This window comes from Somniosus microcephalus, chromosome 8, assembly GCF_052327205.1.
Source record: "Somniosus microcephalus isolate GS21.2 chromosome 8, FLI_Smic_1.0, whole genome shotgun sequence".
In the NCBI taxonomy this organism is placed as follows: domain Eukaryota; kingdom Metazoa; phylum Chordata; class Chondrichthyes; order Squaliformes; family Somniosidae; genus Somniosus; species Somniosus microcephalus.
This window is the reverse complement of record NC_140994.1, coordinates 37,959,808-37,979,819: the sequence shown is the minus strand read 5'-3', so window position 1 is coordinate 37,979,819 and position 20,012 is coordinate 37,959,808. Positions and strand designations below refer to the sequence as shown.

The window sequence follows — 20,012 nt, the reverse complement described above, 5'->3', positions numbered from 1 at the left end:
CATTTGGCATTGGCACCACACTCCCTCATAGTCACCCTCTAAAGATGTAACCCACACATTCCTTACACTCATGCCATCACTCTAACTCAAACTTCTCTTCTTTCCCTCCTTGTAGGAGAAATGAGCGCACAACAGGGAGAGGGACAGAACCGGAGGTGGCTCTCTATCCTTCACCATTTAACTCCAGCAGAGAGGTCGCCCTGGAGGTCTCGAGTTGTGGAGCTGCTGGCGGTGGGAGACGGAGGGGGACCTCTCAGCAACCTGGTGACAGAATTATATCTCATACAGCTACATGGCATACAGCAGTCACTCATATGGTGACTGATGTCAGCAGCCAGTGAATGTTCATCATGTGCATAATGGTATAGTTACCCATTCTTAATATAACATTTCTAAATCATCTCTTTACTCTCCCACAGGTCCATCAAGAGCCCCCCACCCCCACTGTCCAGCCAGAGAAGGAAGACGACTCCTGAGGAGCCTCCAGCCTCTGAGGGTGTACCATCACCAGACCTAAGTGCACCCAGCACCAGCGCAGATACGCACACCTCGGTGGGTCCTGTGCAAGATAGAGTAGTGTTGTCACCTGGTGTCTCACAAGTCACAAGTGAGCAAGAGCAGATAGTGGCGACAGGGACAGCAGTAGAGACTCCTCGCCGGAGGGCGCAGGATGCTCCCAGCTCTGCTCAGCTGCATGCAGATGCTGAGCCTCAGGAGCCATCGAGAAAGAGGGTGATCCTGGAGGTGCAGGAAGAAGTGCAGGAAGCTCTGTCAGGTTTTTCGACATGATGTCTGCAAATGTGCAGAGAATGGAGGAGTCAATCTCCAACATGAGCACCACCGTGACGATGGCGACTGTAGGCTCTTCCATGGATAGGTTGGCCTCCTGCATGGAGCAGCTAATGTGCCACTCACAGGAGCACATGCTATCTATGGAGAGCAGATGGCAGAGGCTCATAGACCTCCTCTCTGGGAGGGATCTAAACGTAGACTTGGGTCCAGACAGCCCCACTGCTGTGCAACAATATGCTCTCCAGCCAAAAGTGTCTGTGCAGTCGCAGCAGGGACGTGAGCAGGCTGCCTCTACCTCTGCTGAAGCCACAGGGGTTGCACTTTGCGTAAACAAAAAATGACACAGAAGTAGATGCACAGGGGTAAGCACATGGGTGTTTAATGGAACCTTAAGAATAACTTCTTTAATGTTATGACACATATAAAAGTATTTATTTTCACCACTTTCCGCTCATGCCCATTTTTGTCTGCTACTTTGTAAGTGGCTTAGTGAGTAGGAGTGAATGGTGAGCCATAATGTTACCTCCAGCAATGGGGGTCAGTGTGAAAGGAATGGCTTGGTGATTGCAGGGATGCTTTATGGTGTTGGGGGGGGGGGGGGGGGGGGAACCTGACACAGCATGTGGCAGCCATATGGGTGTAATGCAGGAAATTAAGTAAATCTGGCCATGATGATGCCACCCCTGGCCTCCCGGGCAGCAAAGTGCTCTGGTGCTACTAGCATCTGCTCCTCCTCTGAAGAAGAAGGGTGTATGCTCTGTGCCTTGCTCCTCATGCAGCTCTAATCCTTGCTGCTACGCTATGTTATGCAGCGCGCAGCAGACGACGACAATTCTGGAGACCCTGGCTGGTGCGTACTGAAGCTTTCCTCCAGATCTGTCAAGGCATCTTCAGCATGCCTATTGTTTGCTCTATGACACATCTTGTGGAAATGTGGCCTTCATTATAGCGCCCCTGAGCCTCATTGCTTGGTCTCGTCAAGGGTTTCATGAGCCATGTCTTCAGTGGATAGCCCTTGTCTCCAAGCAGCCAGTCGGTAAGTGTGTTTGGCGGTGCGAAGAGCTGCGGGAGGGTGGACTGGTGCTGGATGAAAGAGTCATGACAGGGAATTTGGAACACACATGCATGATGATCTTCCTATGGTTGCAGACGAGCTGCACATTGAGGGAGTGGAAGTCCTTGTGGTTCACAAACACTCCTGGGTGATGTGGGGGTGCCTTGATGGCCACATGTGTGTAGTTGATGATACCCTGCACCCGTGGGAAGCCAGCCAGAGCGGCAAAGCCGATCGCCCGCTCAGTAACACTGGCTTCATCAGTGGCAAAGTTCACATAATTGGCTGACTTGTCAAACATGGGATCGGTGACCTGTGTGATGCATCTGTGGGCAGCCAACTGCAAGATGTCGCAAATATCTGCTGCAGATCCCTGGAACGCGCCTGAGGCGAAGAACTTGAGTGCGGTGGTGACTTTGACAGTCACTGGCAAGACGTGTCCACCCGCTCCTCTGGACTGCAGCTCTTGCTCCAGCAAGCTGCAAATGTCTGCGACGACCAGGTGTGATAGCCTGTGCCACCTTTGGCACTCAGTCATGTTGAGGAAGCTCATCCTCTGCCTGTATACCCTGTGTTGTGGGTATCACCGTCGGTGCGGTGCAGCCCTGCGCTGATGCCCTCTGTCTTGCGGAGCATCAGGTCATTGAGGAGAAGGTTGTTGGTGGTGTTGTTGCTGCTGCTGGTGGTGGGGCTCATCCTGGTATGATTCTGAGGACCAAAGTGAGCTAGTATAAAGGGCACCCATGCTGATATAATGGATGGCAGGTCAAGTAGAGATCAGAGGAACAATCTGTCAATGGTGTGATAGTTACTAGCAATGTGGTGAGAGTGGTTTCCAAGGTTGCAGAAAAGACTTGCAAACTCCAGACACCTAAATCTGTGCTTAAAATGGAGTCCGCAAGAGCCTTTCCCTTGGGCAAGTAAGCAGGTGTCATGTGGGAGTATTTATTGCGCTTTCCATGCTCGGCATTAATGACCTCGCTCAATGGCCACTGAGCTTCCGCCTCAGGTTGACAGACGTAGTTCTCGAGCTGCATGATTCCTGTGGTCATCCAGTGAAATTCAAATGGTCTGTTTAAAATCCCTGTTAAGGGTCTGACAACAAGGTTTTAATGAGATTAATTAGGTCGCCCGCCTCTGCCATTTGGGTCGGTGGCATGCTAGCAAATGGGCCTGAGTTAAAGACACGAGGAGGTGGGATGACAGCGCGTTCCCGGCCCGCACACATTTTCTGCGACTTTCACTACTGACCCGCCCCCAAACCCACATGCACGGCAATGGGAAAATTCCGGCCAATGAGTTCTAGAAGCATAAATATAATAGCAAAATACTGCGGATGCTGGAAATCTGAAATAACAACAGAAAATGCTGGAAATACTCAGCAGGCCAGGCAGCATCCGTGGAGAGAGAAACAGAGTTAACGTTTCAGGTCTGGGACCCTTCATCAGAACTGAAAAAAGCTGGATATGTAACAGATATTAAGCAGGTGCAGAGACGGCAGGGGCGGGGGGGAGGTTAGGAGAGGAGGAAGGAATTGAAGAACATCCTGTACTTTTGTAAGGCAGAAAAGATAAAATGTTGCAAATGGGAGTGGCAAAAATCATACAGCATGAAAAATGGGGGCAGGGGTTATTATCTGAAATTGTTGAACTCGATGTTGAGTCCGGCAGGCTGTAAAGTGCCTAATCAAAAGATGAGGTGCTGTTCCTCGAGCTTACGTTGAGCTTCATTGGAACAATGTAATAGGCCGAGGACGGAGAGGTCAGAGTGGGAGTGAAGCGGTGAATTAAAGTGACAGGCGACCGGAAGCTCAGGGTCACCCTTACGGACTGAACGGAGGTGTTCCGCAAAGCGGTCGCCCAATCTGCGTTTGGTCTCCCCAATGTAGAGGAGACCGCATCGTAAGCAGCAAATACAGTATATTAAATTGCAAGAAGTACAAGTAAATCGCTGTTTCACCTGGAAGGAGTGTTTGAGGAAAGAGATGTGGCTGTGAAACCGAGTCTTGGCAGATTCTCGTTCTACTTGGACCCCGCCCTCTGGCCTCTTACCCTCTCTAGATCTTTTCATTGCCAACTGCCGACGTGACATTGGCCGTCTCCATTTCTCTGCTCCCCTCTCTCACTCCAACCTACCTCCTTCTGAACTTGCAGCACTCCGTTCTCTCCGATCCAACCCTAACATTATCATTAAACCTGCTGATAAGGGTGGTGCTGTTGTTGTTTGGCGAACCGACCTCTACCGTGCAGAAGCTGAACGACAACTCTCCAACACCTCCTCCTACCTCTGCCTGGACCATGACCCCACTAGCAAACATCCTCCCTTCCCACTGTCCAGGGCCCCAAACACCCCTTCCAGGTGAAACAGCGATTTACTTGTACTTCTTGCAATTTAATGTACTGTATTCACTGCTTACGATACGGTCTCCTCTACATTGGGGAGACCAAACACAGATTGGGCGTCCGCTTTGCGGAACACCTCCGTTCAGTCCATAAGCGTGACCCTGAGCTTCCGGTCGCCTGTCACCTTAATTCACCGCTTCACTCCCACTCTGACCTCTCTGTCCTCAGCCTATTACATTGTTCCAATGAAGCTCAACGTAAGCTCGAGGAACAGCACCTCATCTTTTGATTAGGCACTTTACAGCCTGCCGGACTCAACATCGAGTTCAACAATTTCAGATAATAACCCCTGCCCCCATTTTTCATGCTGTATGATTTTGCCACTCCCATTTGCAACATTTTACCTTTCCTGCCTTACAAAAGTACAGGATGTTCTTCAATTCCTTCCTCCTCTCCTAACCCCCCCACCTCCCCCAGCCCCGTCTCTGCACCTGCTTAATATCTGTTACATCTCCAGCTTTTTTCAGTTCTGATGAAGGGTCCCAGACCTGAAATGTTAACTCTGTTTCTCTCTCCACGGATGCTGCCTGGCCTGCTGAGTATTTCCAGCATTTTCTGTTGAGTTCTAGAAGCAGACGTTTTGTCCTCGACAATAACAAGAACAACAATTTGTATTTGTATAGCGCCTTTAACATAGTAAAATGTCCCAAAATTTGACACCGAGCCACGTAAGGAGATATTAGGGCTGATGGGTAGGTTTTAAGGAGTGTCTTAAAAGAGGAAAGAGGGGTAGAGAGGCGGAGAGGTTTAGGGAGGGAATTCCAGAGCTTAGGACCTTGGCAGCTGAAGGCACGGCTGCCAATGGTGGAGCGATTAAAATTGGAGATGCTCAAGAGGCCAGAATTGGAGGAGCCAGATATCTCGGAGGGTTGTAGGGCTGGAGGAGATTACAGATATAGGGGAGAGGAGAGGCCATGGAGGGATTTGAAAACAAAGATGAGAATTTTAAAATCGAGGCGTTGCTTAATCAGTAATAAGTTTAAAAATTGAAAGATAGAGGCAGTTACATTAATGCAGCACCAATTGGTCTGGGAATAGGTCTGCTGACTGTCATTGGTTGCAGGTGGGTAAATAAAGTGGGGTCAAAAATAAGGCAGAACAAATGAAGCAGGTACTAAAATTAAGATTTTGTGTATGAAGATGAATTCTGAATTAGAGCAGGCACTACCAAAATATTCAAGACTTTGAGTCTTGGCCTGTGCCGAGTTAGCTGAGTGCAGCCAAGCTGACAGTAGACAACAGCTGACCTCGACCTCCCTGGGCTAGGGAGTGATGTGGAGGGGCAGTCAGTCAGGATTTCTGCTCTTTACTGCTGTCCAATAGCCTCTGCTGGAAGATGCATGTACATGGATGTTAGGTGCAGACAGGACAATCTAATTGTGATGCTCTCCGTGATAAAAATAACCTGCTGACACTCACTGAATAATAGCCACGTAGGCGAGGTAGCAGACTTGGCCTGTAATCCAGCATGAGTCAGTATCTTCAGAGTGGGGGCGGGGGGAGGTGGCCAGAAATTGATGGGTAATTTTTAAAAAATTACATTCAACAACTTACAATTTTGGTGTATGCCTTTTATCTAAATAAGAATGTCATTTAAAAAAAAATGTACCAGACTTATTTCAAGCGAAGAGATACAGCATGTCGTGCATAATGTATTTGTATTGCTTTTACCGATATGAGAATCGCCATGGCACCATTTCAAAGGAGTGCTTGGGTGAGGTGTCAATTTTTACAACATTTATTGGTAGCCAAATTGTTGAAGGTTTCTTATTTAGCATATCATTTGTAGTATGTACAAGCAGCTAATTTGTGTTAACATTCAGTGAGGTATAGAATGTCGATATAGAACAAAAGTAGTTCTGTAAAATGTGTACCTAATGAATGCTTTTATGGGCTGGGCAATGCAAAGTGTTAATAAGGCACAACAATGGAAAGAGAGGGCAATATATTACTGATGAAATAATAGCAGCAATATTATTGACTATCTCAGCAATGTAAAAATCCCTGGTACAGTATATGCACTCAGACATTAATTTGAAGTTTCCATTGTTACCATGTCACTGTCACAGTGGTAACTCAGGTTACCAATACACTAACCTTATTCATCATTATTATTACTTAAAGGAGAAATATATTCTACTGAATAGGACCATAATCCTGTGATTAAAGACATCCATACTATGAGTGGCATCTGTCAGTTGTCCCTTATTAGTGCTAAATTTTAACTGTAGGTCGGTTAGAAGCAACCAAGGAATAGATATTTTGCATAGCCCTCTGCTTTATGTAACATTATTTTCCATTCTGGTGAGGTTACGAACAGGAACAATTGGTTGTGAGCAATTCCCTCCATTCATAATGTCTGTGGAGCTGAGCTTTACGTCATCACATAATAGGCTATAGAAAATGTCTGCCTCCAGACTGCCTCTAGTGAACAGTTTAATATGTTAGCAAGTGATGGCTGAAAGACAGTAGCAAGTGTTCAGATATCTATAAAAAGTCAACAACATTCTTCAATATCTTACAGTTCTGCTTTAAAAATTCCAAAATATATCTCAGCTTCACAATTCCTGCTGTTAATCAGATGACAACGCTCTACAGTGAAGTTATCACAATAGTTTCAAGCATTGCAATTCCAACATTACATTCTTTTGCATTTTCAGAAGACATCAGTACATTATGGCCAAAAAAATTCTCAGAGCTGTTCCCGCTCTGCTGCTGTAACTTCGCTGGAGATGCACCGAGGAAAATCCTGGCCGAGATTTCCAAACACAAAAACTGAATAATGACAATTTAAAAATTGGTCATGAAATCACATTCATCACCCAATTCCTTTTTTCTAGAAACCTCCCTTCACACTTTACTGACCAGGAGTAAAATGCGTTAAATCAGAGAGAGATTTTTTAGCTTAGGGCGGGAGCCGTGAGGGCGGGGGACCGAGAAACCATCCTGACCTCGACAGCGTGAGACCCGGGCAATTTTAACTCCTGGGCCTCCTCTGCATGCCCCTGCTCAGTATCCCACCCAAAACTGGTGAAAAGTGGCAGCTAGCCGGCGGGAGGAAGCGAAATGTTGAGCAGCAGGAGGGCGACCTAAGGAACGGTGCCTGGGGCTCGGGTAAGTGGCAGGGAAGAGACTTTGAAAGGGCCTCACGATTAGGAGGATGGGGGGGTGGGGGGAAATCCCAGGGCAGTGGAGGCCTAAACTTTTCTTATAGGGACCAGAGGACTGGGGGAACGGAGTGGCACATTGGCGGGTAAGTATTTCAGGCGATATTAACCACTCGCCAGTTTCTGTCGGGAAGGTAGGGTTAAAATCATTCTAGTCTCTTAGATTGAGTTACCTCACTCTTAGCAATTCTAATAAAATTAACTTCTTACTAACTGTTCAGGACTTTCCTTTGACGTTCTCAGAAAAGGCAAGTCATTCTACATAAAATCACAGTCTGTTAGTTTAGTGACAAGTTGTTCTAACTTCATTTTAAATATTATTTCTAGAGATCACAGTTTCTATTCTATAATTAATTATAGACAGTCGAGAGAAAATAATGACGATTACTTGATAAGGAAAGAAGTCTAATATGCTACGATACTATACTAATAAGGTAATTGGTTCGATAAACTTTCCTCTCGAAGTTCTGAAGACACTCTCTCCTCCCTATATCCTTACTGTATTAAAACGAATGCTCAGCACAATCTCCTACTCAAATTCATTCTTTCCCAGGACCTTAAAACTCAACAGCTCAGTCAAAAATAACTTTTTAAAAATATATTGTCACAAAAATTCCAATTCCACATTGAGCTTTTATTTGTTAAAACGTAACATTCTCCTTCCTGGACTGCTTCCTATTGTGTTGTCTAAAATATGGATTAAAGTCAAAAATTTTATTTACTTTGTCTTATTTTTTACTAATTCCAGGTTATTTAATAATCTATATTATTAAACTAGTTGAATATAATAACACTGAGCAAGTTGAATTGCATAGGATAGGAGATCAACAATGATCAAGTCAAGAATCAGAACTGGTTTCACTCATTTTTCTGACAGAAGGTTTCAACACGTGCTGCTTCGTACAGATATGTAACACAAGCAATTAAAGCATCAGAATATCATGATATTTGTCAGACTTTCTAGATCTGTAAAAGCTGCAGCAATCGCTATATTTTACCAGGCATTACCCTCTGACTGACCAATGCCCATTATGACATCACAGCACATTGCATCAGGCACGTGCTATCTGGATATAGAAAGGGGATGGGGTGAGAGGAACAGAGGTTATGATTAGTGCTTGCGGTTAATAGAAATAGTTTTGAATATTTTGATATAAAATAGCAAAAGTAATGCGCAATCAGAGGAAAGAACATACACGTTTCTTGTGATGGAAATGGGGGAGGGAGCGTGATAGACAGACAGACATAAGAACAATCAGGACACAAGCAGAGAGTCAGTTACACAAAGAGACGCGTAAGAAAAACCTCCACCCGCCCCCCATGAGTGATACCATAGATCATCATCTGGTTCCTTCCAGAATCCACTTGCTTTCCGTTATACTTAATGAACAATCCTAGAAATTGATTAAGGAAAACTTTACCTCTGGATTTTTGTGGAGCAATAAAAATATTCCAGGCAGAAAAAATGTCCAAGTTATCTTTTCTAAGGATTTAGTAACGGGATTAAAATTTCTACTAAGAACTTCAATTTCTTCTTTTGAACCAACTACTTCTTTTCCCCTCAACAACTCTCAATTCTATATAAAACTCAGGTTTATACAAAATTTGAATGCTGTCATGTAAGTGTAGCCTTACTGTCCAAATGATTACCCCGGATATTCTACCTATAATGTAAAAAATATTTTAGGATACTTTCAATTACATCAAATCATTTCATTGAATAAAGTATCACACTGGGGACCAAACAAGGCAATACACTAATCATGATCTGAACAAAATGGTGGAAGCTTAAGAATACTTTCAGATAATTGTACAGCATAACCACAACAGGATCTAAGAAAATTAAATATTCATGAGTAATTTGTCTATTGATCTAATCACTTAATTTAAAATATTACAATTGCATAGTTCTAGAGCAACAATGCCCCTTTTATGTCTGTTCTGACAATCACTCAAGATGGAGACACTTTTTGTCCACGCTTACTTTCATTCAGAAGCCGCAGCAAGTGACAGCAAAACCATATGGCCCATTAAGGCTGTCAAGTTAAGTTAACTCATGTCCTGCTGCAAGAAACATTTGTTCTGGAGGTGATATTCCTCATGTGACAGTATTTGAAAAAGGTTAAATTGGATCTTCCCGAATGTCAGCAACTGACAGATTCAAAAAGAAAAGGCATTCATGTCTGTTGCAGTTTTTGCCCAATTTTAAATCAAATGTGAAGCAATTTGATAGTGTGACAAGTGACACTCTTTGGCCACCTGCTGATAAAGATACTCAGTCTGCATCCTTGAAATCACAGGTTCAAATGCATACTCCAAACCCACAATCATGTTTTGGGTTTCAGTAGTTCTCAGCTGGATAACTGGAGGAAGATCTCAAGAATAAGGGAAGAACCCCCCCCACCCCCCCGGTGAAACCATCTACTGTGTCATAATCACATTTTCTGAGCAGCAGGGGCAGATTGGCTTCCACGAAAGGGCATAGGATTCTTCAGGATTCTCACGGAAAAAGGGGAGCGCCGATAAAAAGCGCCATGGAAACATTCACAGGGGCATTTGTGAAATCTCCCAATTTCCCATATGGCCAGTCCACCGCTGCTTAGCAGTACCAATACTGAAGTGAAGTCCAGGATGAAATGTCTATGTTCTGCTCATCTGCCCTTCCCGCTATAGTAGGTGTGGAGCCAACAGCCTTTAAATGGATTCTCTCCTCACCTCACTCCCTCAGGGGAAAAAAAGGGGAAGGTGGAATAAAAAACGGCATTATTACAAAAAGGCTAGGAGAGTAAAATGTTCACTATCATAAGAGGGAAGTTGAAATGGTCTGGAGGGTCCAAAATAAAGGGGTATTGCCTTCATGTAAAAGTATTTGGACAGAACAAAATTAACGTTTGACATAAACACACACACACACACACACACACATGGACTGTACGCACAAATGGGAACCAAAGCTAATAGTCCCCTCTCTAATCTAGGGGTGCTGACGCCAAGTGTAGCACTCGCGACCACTGCCCGACAGAATTCAGCTAACTCAGCATTGACTATGGATATACAAACACAGACTCTTATTGGGGAGAGTAAGTATGCCTCAAATTTAGAGGGAAACCAGCACTCATTTTTCCTTCTTCTTGCTTGGCCTCCCTGATCACACACTGGGTCGGGAATCTGCTCCCAGGACTCTGCCAATAGCACTTTATATATTTGCCAGGAAGAGCACAAAAGTGGCGGGCAGGAGCAAAGAATGAACCTGTATCCCTTCACCATACTATTTTGTATCAGTGCCACCAACCCATCTTCAGGTCGCTATTTTTTTTAATACAAAGTACTTCCTACTAACAATACCAGCACAAAATGAGGATTGTCATAACCAGTATGCTGGAATTTTCTAAAACATTCATGTTTTTTTTAATACAACAGCCTGCAATCAGACAATTTAGGACACTGGAAAACTGCAAAGCACAATATTGGTTGGTAAGACTTAATATATATATCTGTACATTTTGCTAAAAGTAACTTTTATTACTTACGTCTTTAAAGGTAGCCTCTTCTTCTTCGATGATTTATTATTAATATCCCCGTCACTTGCACCAGTGTCATCATTCACCTCAAATGAAGCAGGGGAATGGGAAGGGGATCCTGAGATTTTTGTAGAAGATTTAAATGGGTCCACAGAGTTATCGCAGTTGTCCTTGTTAAAATTGGATGAAGCAGGAGACAATTTGGGAGAATTTGGGACCTGCACATTAGTACCAAATGGGTTGAAATTAGGATCATCCCATTTAGCAGGATCAAACGAATACGTGGTCTTTGGAATAGGGATATCATCAGGATCAGCAGTTGAATAAGATGGTGTAGCAAGAGCACTGTCTGCCTTTTCAACTGTTGGAACCTTCTTGATTCCTATCTTTGGCTTTCTAAGTGGCATCTTTCCACCAGATTTTTTGCCAAATTTCTTAGGAACAGGTTTTTTTTCTTGCTCAGTTTCAAAACTGTCTTTATCCTCAGAATAATCAAATTCCAGCCTCACTGCATGGCCCACGGCTGGAGAATCAGAAACTGTTCCAGACTCAGGTGCTAATTTATCCGATTCTTTCAACACGACAAAAACGGTCTCACTTTCACTCTGTGCTACTGATAAGCTTTGTAGTTTATCGCCACTGGCAAATGGATTAAGCTCAGAAAGGTTATCTGGATCAAAGCTGCAGGAAGCCAGAAGAGGAATGGGAGAGTCCTGTTGGTTTACGTCACTTTGTAAACTGCTGCAGGATGATTCCGATATAGCCACTTCTTTGTTAGTCTCAGGGACTGTAGGCCTTGCTTGGGTTTGTGACGCAGTTGGGGTCTCTGTTAGTTTATCTGCTTGTGGCTCTGCTGGTTTCTCTGATTTAATCTTTTTTACAGATAGTGGTCTAGGTTTCCTTTTCTTAACACTGGGAGCATTATCTGAGGCTATGCTAAAGGCCTCTGCCTGCAAGGTTTTTGCCACATCCTCTGTACTACTAACATCTGTAGTTCCATCAGACTTTCGTGTGAATGGTGGAGATTGTGGTGGTGGAGATTGTGGTGGTGGAGATTGTGGTGGTGGTGGGCTGGAACTGCTTGTAGCACACAGAGACTTCTCACTGGCTTGTTCACAAATTTTGGAAACTTCTGACTTCACAGGTGAGCTTGGCTCCAAAGAGGAGGGAACTTGGAAAGAGTCTAAAACATCAAGACTATCAAAATCAATTTTATAAGCTCCACTGCTGGCTATTGGTTTATCTTCATCAAAGACAATTGAAGCTGACTCAGAGAGAGGTCTGAAGGAATCGGTTTCCTGCAATGAGGTTTCAGGGGCATCAACAATCTGATTATCATCAGGAAAAAACACTGAAATAGAAAATAAAGAAGCGATTATTGTACATTACCAGTGAAAAAAACTGCATTAGTCCTTGACATTTAAATTGAGATCAGTTCTTCTTCTACCCCAACACCCAACTTTAAATAATCCAAATCCTTTAATAAAGATGGTGTAAACATGCATAGGTTTGCAAAAAAAAGTGATTTCCCCCCCCCCCCCCAAAATTTGAGTCTACCCATTCTGGCATTGCAGCCAGCAAGAATATTTTATCTGCTGTGACAGTAATAACCTAAAAAAAAATCATAAAATATAAATGTAATAGTCATTTGCAGAAATGGGGTCAAATGCAATATTCAGACAGATGACATTCAACTCTGCCTTTCTGTCACAAATAAACTCTAAGGATGATCCCTTCTCTGTGGTGTCAGACTGCTTGTCCGCGTGCTCTTGAATGAGTCTGCACTTCCTCCAGCTAAACATTGGAAAGACTAAAGTCATCATTTTTATTCCCTGCCACTAAACCCACTCCCCCTTCCTGGCCACCTTGGCGTTCTGTTCAATCCTGAGCTTAGCCCCATATTCCCTCCATCAATAAGACCACTTACTTTAAACTCCATAACATTGCCAGCCTCCACCCCTACTTTAGCTCTTCTGCCACGAAAAAACTTATTCATGTCTTTATCACCTCAAGACTATTACTCCAATGCTGGCCTTCAATCTTCCACCCTCTATAAACTCCAGCTGATCCAAACTCATGCAATTGGTTCTGTTACTCTGGTGGTGGCAAGTCTATTTTAAAATTAATCTTCCTCTTACCAGGGTAATATTAGTAAGAGAGGAGGGGAAAAATAAGGTGAAGGAGTACTGTCTGCATCCCCTCCCACAGTGTGTTTACTCATGCAAATAGCTTAACATTGCTACTTTTCACAGTTATCACCAGTTTGAAACTATCACCCATTACGTGCAATGAGTTATATTTGGGGTTCTTTACTAGTAGTCCCTTCATGTTCATTGCCTTCTTTATGTGAATAACAAAATCAGTGTCTGTGCCCATTTTGTGTATGGATTTCCTTTTGCACCATCCAAACAGCTTCAGTAATTCAAATAATATTCTATTAATGTCAGGGGAGTTATTCCCAGTGTCCTGGACAATATTTATCCCTCAATCAACACCATCAAACCAGATGATCTAGTCATTATCACATTGCTGTTTGTGAGAGCGTGCTGTGCGCAACTTGGCTGCCGCGTTTCCCACATTACAAGTGACTACACTTCAAAAGTACTTAATTGGCTGTAAAGCGCTTGGGACCTCCGGTGGTCGTGAAAGGCGCTATATAATTGCAAGTCTTTCTTTTCTTTTTATGTCGCTCCAACTCGTTCCAGTAATTGCAATGTCCCTACGTAAAAGGTTAGAATATTCCATGTTCCAATGTCCAACTCTTTGTTATTTTCCTATGTGCTACAGGACAATTCAACCTCCTTTGGCTTACCTCTTGACTGTTATCTAGTTGGTTAGGAATTATTATACAATGTTGTTTATTTACCATCCAAAGAAATTCCTTTTCCTGTTCCGGTTTGTTTTGGCACCATGGCATTCTTAGACTTAGATAAAACCTTTGTCTGTGTGTAAAAAGATCCAGACTAACTGATTTTTGACTATGCATTGGTAAAGCTTAGAGGGTAAATGCAGATGGTGTCTATCGTCCCTCCTGAAAAATTGCTGAAATTCTATTTGGAAAATTAGCTCATGACCACAATATACTTCAAATTTAAAATTTAAATCATAGACAGAAGTTGCAATCAAATTATCAAAAAATACAAGATTCATCATGAAACTTGCCACAAAAATAACAAGGTTCTAGAATGTAAACAATATTAACTATGAAGCTGAAAGTGAGGCTCCAATGCAAACTTGCCTTTCTTATGGATCTGCAGAGGCGAAGATATGGTCATTAAAATCTGCATAATTGAAACAACTGTATGCAAAACATGCTGCTACCAAATACGCAAGCTCCTTCTACTGTTGAAAAGATCAATGACCTAATGAGGCCAAGAAAGACATCATAAAAATAATCATGTCTGTGGTATAGCATTATGGATAGGCCACTGATATACTTCCAAGAATGGTGCTAAAAGCCAAAATGAAGAGATGATGACAAAGAGAGCAACCAGTGTATGGATGATGCGAGCATATACAGAAACTAGTTGCTTTATGGCAAGTAATCCAGATCAATGATGTCAAATCAAGACAGCAGATTAACAGCAGTACCCTGCCCACACTGGGTCAAAAATAATATTGGATTTAAAGACCCAGGTTTTTGATCCTAAGGCCAGCTGTAACCAATTCATTTTAATGGGTTACTAGTGGTGTTACAATTGGAACACTTAGGCCAAAGTGTCAAACGAGAGATAAATATAAATGTAAAGATCATGTTATACCCAAGGTGTAATCGGCATGGTTCATAAATGAGAGGGGAATCGACAATATTCAGATCAGTGAATAGTAAATGAAGGATGCAAAAAATGCCATGGGGCAGAGTACAAGTTATTGCATTACCTCTAGTTTTATTGCATGAACATGTTGTGCAACCCATCTCTTTTGCTTGCTGTTCATTCGAAATTAAGCTCTCCACTGGATAGCTGGACATACAGAGCAAGATTTTCTGCTTTAAGTGTGCCACTTTAGTAGTGTTAACAGGACAGAAAATTACCAATTCCTGCTGCTGTCAGAATCTTCCACCAGAAGTGAGGGTAGACATAGAATAAGTCCAAATATGGTGGGGAGGGGGCCTATTCAAATTTAACAGGAATGACCAGTGACACTCATTTTTCTTCTATTCATTCACAGGATGTGGACATCGCCGTCAAGCCAGCATTTATTGTCCATCCCTAATTGCCATCTAGACCCACAGCAATGTGGTTGACTCTTAACTGCCCTCTGAATAAGCCTTGCAAGCCACTCAGTTGTATTCAAGAGGCGGGAGGTTTAGAGGGGATTTGAGAAAGAACTTTTTCACCCAGAGGGTGGTTGGAGTCTGGAACTCATTGCCTGAAAGGGTTGTGGAGGCAGAAACCCTCACAACATTTAAGAAGCATTTGGATGTGCACTTGAAATGCCATAGCATACAAGGCTACGGGCCAAATGCTGAAATATGGGATTAGATTAGGCAGGGCTTGATGGCCGGCGCGGACACGATGGGCCGAAGGGCCTCTATCCGTGCTGTATTACTCTATGACTCTATGACTCTAAGACACCTTCTTGAGGGCAATTCGGGATCGGTAAGAGATATCGAAGCATACGGTCTCGTACCAGCAGGTTTCGAAACAGTTTCTACCCCCAGGCCATAAGACTCATGAACAAATAATTTATTATTATTTATTACTGTTGTTTTATTTATTATTACTGTATTTCTATTAGTATTTTTATCACTGCTATGCCATATTTATTCCAATGTTGGGAGGACTCGTAAAAATCAACATTTCATTATGCAGTACACACGTTTGCTGCATATATGACAAATAAAATTGAATTGAATTGAATTGAGGTGGTGGTGAGTCGCCTTTTCGAATAAAACTGAGTGGCTTGCAAGGCCATTTCAGAGGGCAGTTAAGAGTCAGCCTCATTGCTGTGGGTCTGGAGTCACATATGGGCCAGACGGGGTAAGGGCGGCAGATTTCCTTCCCTAAAAGACATTAGTGAACCAGATGGGTTTTTATGACAAGCTGGTAGTTTCATGGCCACCATTACTGATACTAGCTTTTTATTCCAGATTTATTTTTAATTGAATTCCCCCAGCTGCAATGGTGGGAATTCAACTACGACCTCTGGATTACCAATCCAGTAACATAACCACTATGCTACCATACCCACGTTACTGACATCCAGCATTGGTAAGGGCCAGTAGAGGGGCTTATAAATTCTAATTTCCCCCTCAGGGAGTGGAATCCATCATGGGGTGATCGATTCATTCCTTCCATCCGCGATTTTAAGATTTTAGGCACATATGGTTTTAGGTTACTTGCCCCGCAGGTTGGCCCCGCTCAGCAGCTGCAGGAACCAGAGGCTGCAGCTGCTGTTTTCCACCCCCCACCCAAGCACCAAGGTGAAATCCCCAGAGCAGATGGGAATAATGCAGCGAGCCCACCTGAAATCTGTAAGTTAGCCTAACCCCAAGGAATTCACCAAGGTTAATAGTCAGGTGCGGAAATGCACCCCACTGAACTTAGCAATGTTGTCACCAAAGCGAAACTCAAAACATTTTAGACAAAGTAGATACTTCCTTTAATCTTTTTTTTTTAAGTACACTTTTTCTGCCCAAAGAGGAAGATCTCAAGTCATAGTAATGGAAGCTTGTGAGATCATTTAGGATCTTTCTTTACATAGGATTTGAAATGTCGCCAACTAGTCCATGCAGTGTGACACGATGCTGAATTATGTGAGTTTCTGTTCTAAATTAAGGTTCCTGTTCTCTGATCTAAAGCAATCATGTGGAGAGCAGGTTATTTCAATGATGGAATAGAGAGTGCAAGAAGCAATTAGTGAAAAACTTACACAGAACACAACTGCAATTTATTCTATCAGAAATCATGCTAAGTAGGTCTCTATGAATTACAAATCACAGGAAATAGTAACACAAATTGCAGTCACACAGCACTATGAGCGGAGAAAGAGCTGGTGTTAATGCATAGCTTCTTTGGTGAATCTGCACAGAGTCTTTTCTCTTCCTCTCCCATCCCCTGTTATAATTGAATTTATGTGATGCATACACCCAGTTACAATCATAAATGGGCATGACAATCCCAGTATTGAGATGAATTTCATAATGACCCTGATTATCATTTCTATCAAGATCACTCAGCTACTTCTGACTTTAAGTTGGGATGCAATTCTAAATGCGAACCTTTACACCTCAATTGCTAGGTACACTCAAAAACATAAGACAGCTTCCTTAATCACATTATGATCAGAAGATCTCAGACTTAGTTCTCCAGGCCCCATAACTACACTTAAAATAAGGAGAGATGATAGGCATCATATACAATAAATGACCATCTCTAAAGCCTTCCTCCTATATATCATTGGAACAGTGCAGGAGAGGTTTCAGCCTTGTTAATTTTAAGATCTCTTACATTATATCTAGATCCAATAGTTCTTTAAACTATTTATTCTGCCAAATCACTAATTACAGAATACAACATTTATTTTTCATTCAGGTATGCATGGAATTTTACCATCATTAAGGATGTTATAGAATGGAATATTTTTGTACTTTTTCTAGTTTTATCATCAAGCACTCCCAGGTAAGATGTAACACAAGTCAGATTATGATATAGTTTCCTCTGCTCTACCCCCAAATTATACATTAACCCCAGCCCCTGAAGAACACCGTCACGGTACTAGTTGACATATACAACAACGCACACACAAATAATGGATGTTCATAAGTGATTAACGAGACTTTAATTAACTCTAGCGGACTGGACAAAGTTCACATGGTTTCTCAATGTCATCTGAACCTAAAGATTAAATAAAAAACGTAAAATATACTGGAATAAGAAAAAGCTGTTTGGCCTATCAAGCCTGCTCCTCTAACAGACTCCATATAAGCTACTTTATCTCGACTCCATTCCCACGTACCACATATTTCTGTTCCTGTTTGGAACTAAAAAGTGGCACAGGATTCAGCTACTACCTGGCTAATATCTATCCTGCTGGGCTGTCTACAAAGTTAAATCAACAACAGGAGCCTGGGCAGCAGCACGAGAGGAGCTGATAGCTACATCTTCCGCTCCCCCAACATGTGATATTTAAATGGCAATTTTCTCTCAGTTTTAAATTTGAGATACATTTTCAGTTTTTTAAGCTGTACTTTCTCCAACTAAGAGCAACTGAAAGATAAGGACAAAAGTGGTCTGAATTAATGGGCATAATTTTAATCCCCAAGAACAGGTGGGTGGGAAGTAAAAAATTTCAAATTTCAATCCCAACCCCAGCCCACCTGCTTCCGATTTTAAAGCAGGTGGGTCGGCAGGGCAGGCGAACAATCCAATCTCAGTCACTGAAATCTCAGCAAAGTCACAAATGACATCCTTTGCAGGTTTCAAGGTTGACCACTCCATCCTCCTCCAACGCCTCTCCACCGTCGTCCAGCTGGGTGGAACTGCCCTCACCTGGTTCCATTCTTATCTATCTAATCGTAGCCAGAGAATCACCTGCAGTGGCTTCTCTTCCCGCTCCTGCATCATTACTTCTGGTGTCCCCCAAGGATCTATCCTTGGCCCCCTCCTATTTCTCATCTACATGTTGCCCCTTGGCGACATCATCCAAAAACACAGCATCAGTTTCCACATTTACGCTGACGACACCCAGCTCTACCTCACCACCACTTCTCTCGACCACTCCACGGTCTCTAAATTGTTAGACTGCTTGTCCGACATCCAGTTCCAGATGAGCAGAAATTTTCTCCAATTAAATATTGGGAAGGCCGAAGCCATTGTTTTAAGTCTCTGCCACAAACTCCGTTCCCTCGCCACTAACTCCATCCCTCTCCCTAACATCTGTCTGAGGCTGAAGCAAACTGTTCGCAACCTTGATGTCATATTTGACCCTGAAATAAGCTTCTGAACACATATCCGCAGCATGACTAAGACCGCCAATTTCCATCTCCGTAACATCACCCGTCTCCGCCCTTGCCTCAGCTCATCTGCTGCTAAAACCCTCATCCATGCCTTTGTTACCTGTAGACTTGACTATTCCACGCACTCCTGGCTGGCCTTCCACATTCTACCCTACGTAATCTTGAGGTGACCCAAAACTTGGCTGATCGTGCCCTAACTCGCACCAAGTCCCAACTTGCACCAAGTCCCAATCACCCATCACCCTGTGCTCGCTGACCTACATTGGCTCCCGGTTGAGCAACGCCTCGATTTCAAAATTCTCATGCTTGTTTTCAAATCCCTCCATGGCCTCGCCCCTCCCTATCTCTGTAATCTCCTTCAGCCCCACAACCCCCCCAAAATATCTGCACTCCTCTAATTCTGTCCTCTTGAGCATCCCTGATTATAATTGCTCAACCATTGGTGGCGTGCCTTCTGTTGCCTAGGCCGTAAGCTCTGGAATTCCCTTCCTAAACCTCTCCACCTCTCTACCTCTCTTTCTTCCTTTAAGGTGCTCCTTAAAACCTATCTCTTTGACCTACCTGCCCTAATTTCTCCTTGCGTGGCTCATTGTGTCAAATTCTTTGTCTTATAATACGCCTTGGGACATTTTACTGTGTTAAAGGCGCTATATAAATACAAGTTGTTGTTGTTGTTTTAAGGAGGCTGCGTGCCTCCATTTTAACAATGAATTTTATTTTTAAGTAATGTCGGTTGGGTTTCCCAGGGCTCGGGAAACCCGACAGGTAAAAGGAGGCGAGATGGGCTGGATCCACAAGCTAAGTGCAGTTACAGCACTGCTTGTGGGTTAGGAGGAGCAGGAGTGTTTCCTCCAGGCCCAACAAGCAAATCTTTTTACAGACCCCACGATCAGCCGACCGACCCCCCCCCCCAATCCCCACAATTACCCCCCAACCTCAACCCCAATCTCCCCCCAACCTCCACGATCACCCTGACCTCCACGATCTTCCCCCCTCCCACATCCGGCGATCTCCCTCCCCATCCTGCCGTAATCTCACCCCCCCCCCCCCCACCCCCACCTGATTTTTCTGTCCTCTCCTCCCTCCTCTCTGCTTCCCGCCTGCAGCATTCTGCCA

At 43.4% G+C, this 20,012-nt stretch overlaps 1 protein-coding gene across 12 annotated transcripts in view; it reads right to left on the bottom strand.

The window, feature by feature from the left end:
- LOC147113459 (uncharacterized) overlaps positions 1-20,012 on the bottom strand; it is a 364,793-nt gene that overhangs the window by 70,776 nt on the left and 274,005 nt on the right. For all 12 annotated transcript variants that reach the window (XR_015079214.1, XM_085994578.1, XM_085994586.1 and 9 more), the window contains one exon: positions 10,946-12,287. Coding sequence is in view for 11 of the 12 variants with exons in the window: in XM_085994578.1 (XP_085850704.1) it covers positions 10,946-12,287 (1,342 nt within the window). In the remaining variant the exon portion in view is untranslated. The remainder of the gene's footprint in view (positions 1-10,945; positions 12,288-20,012) is intronic.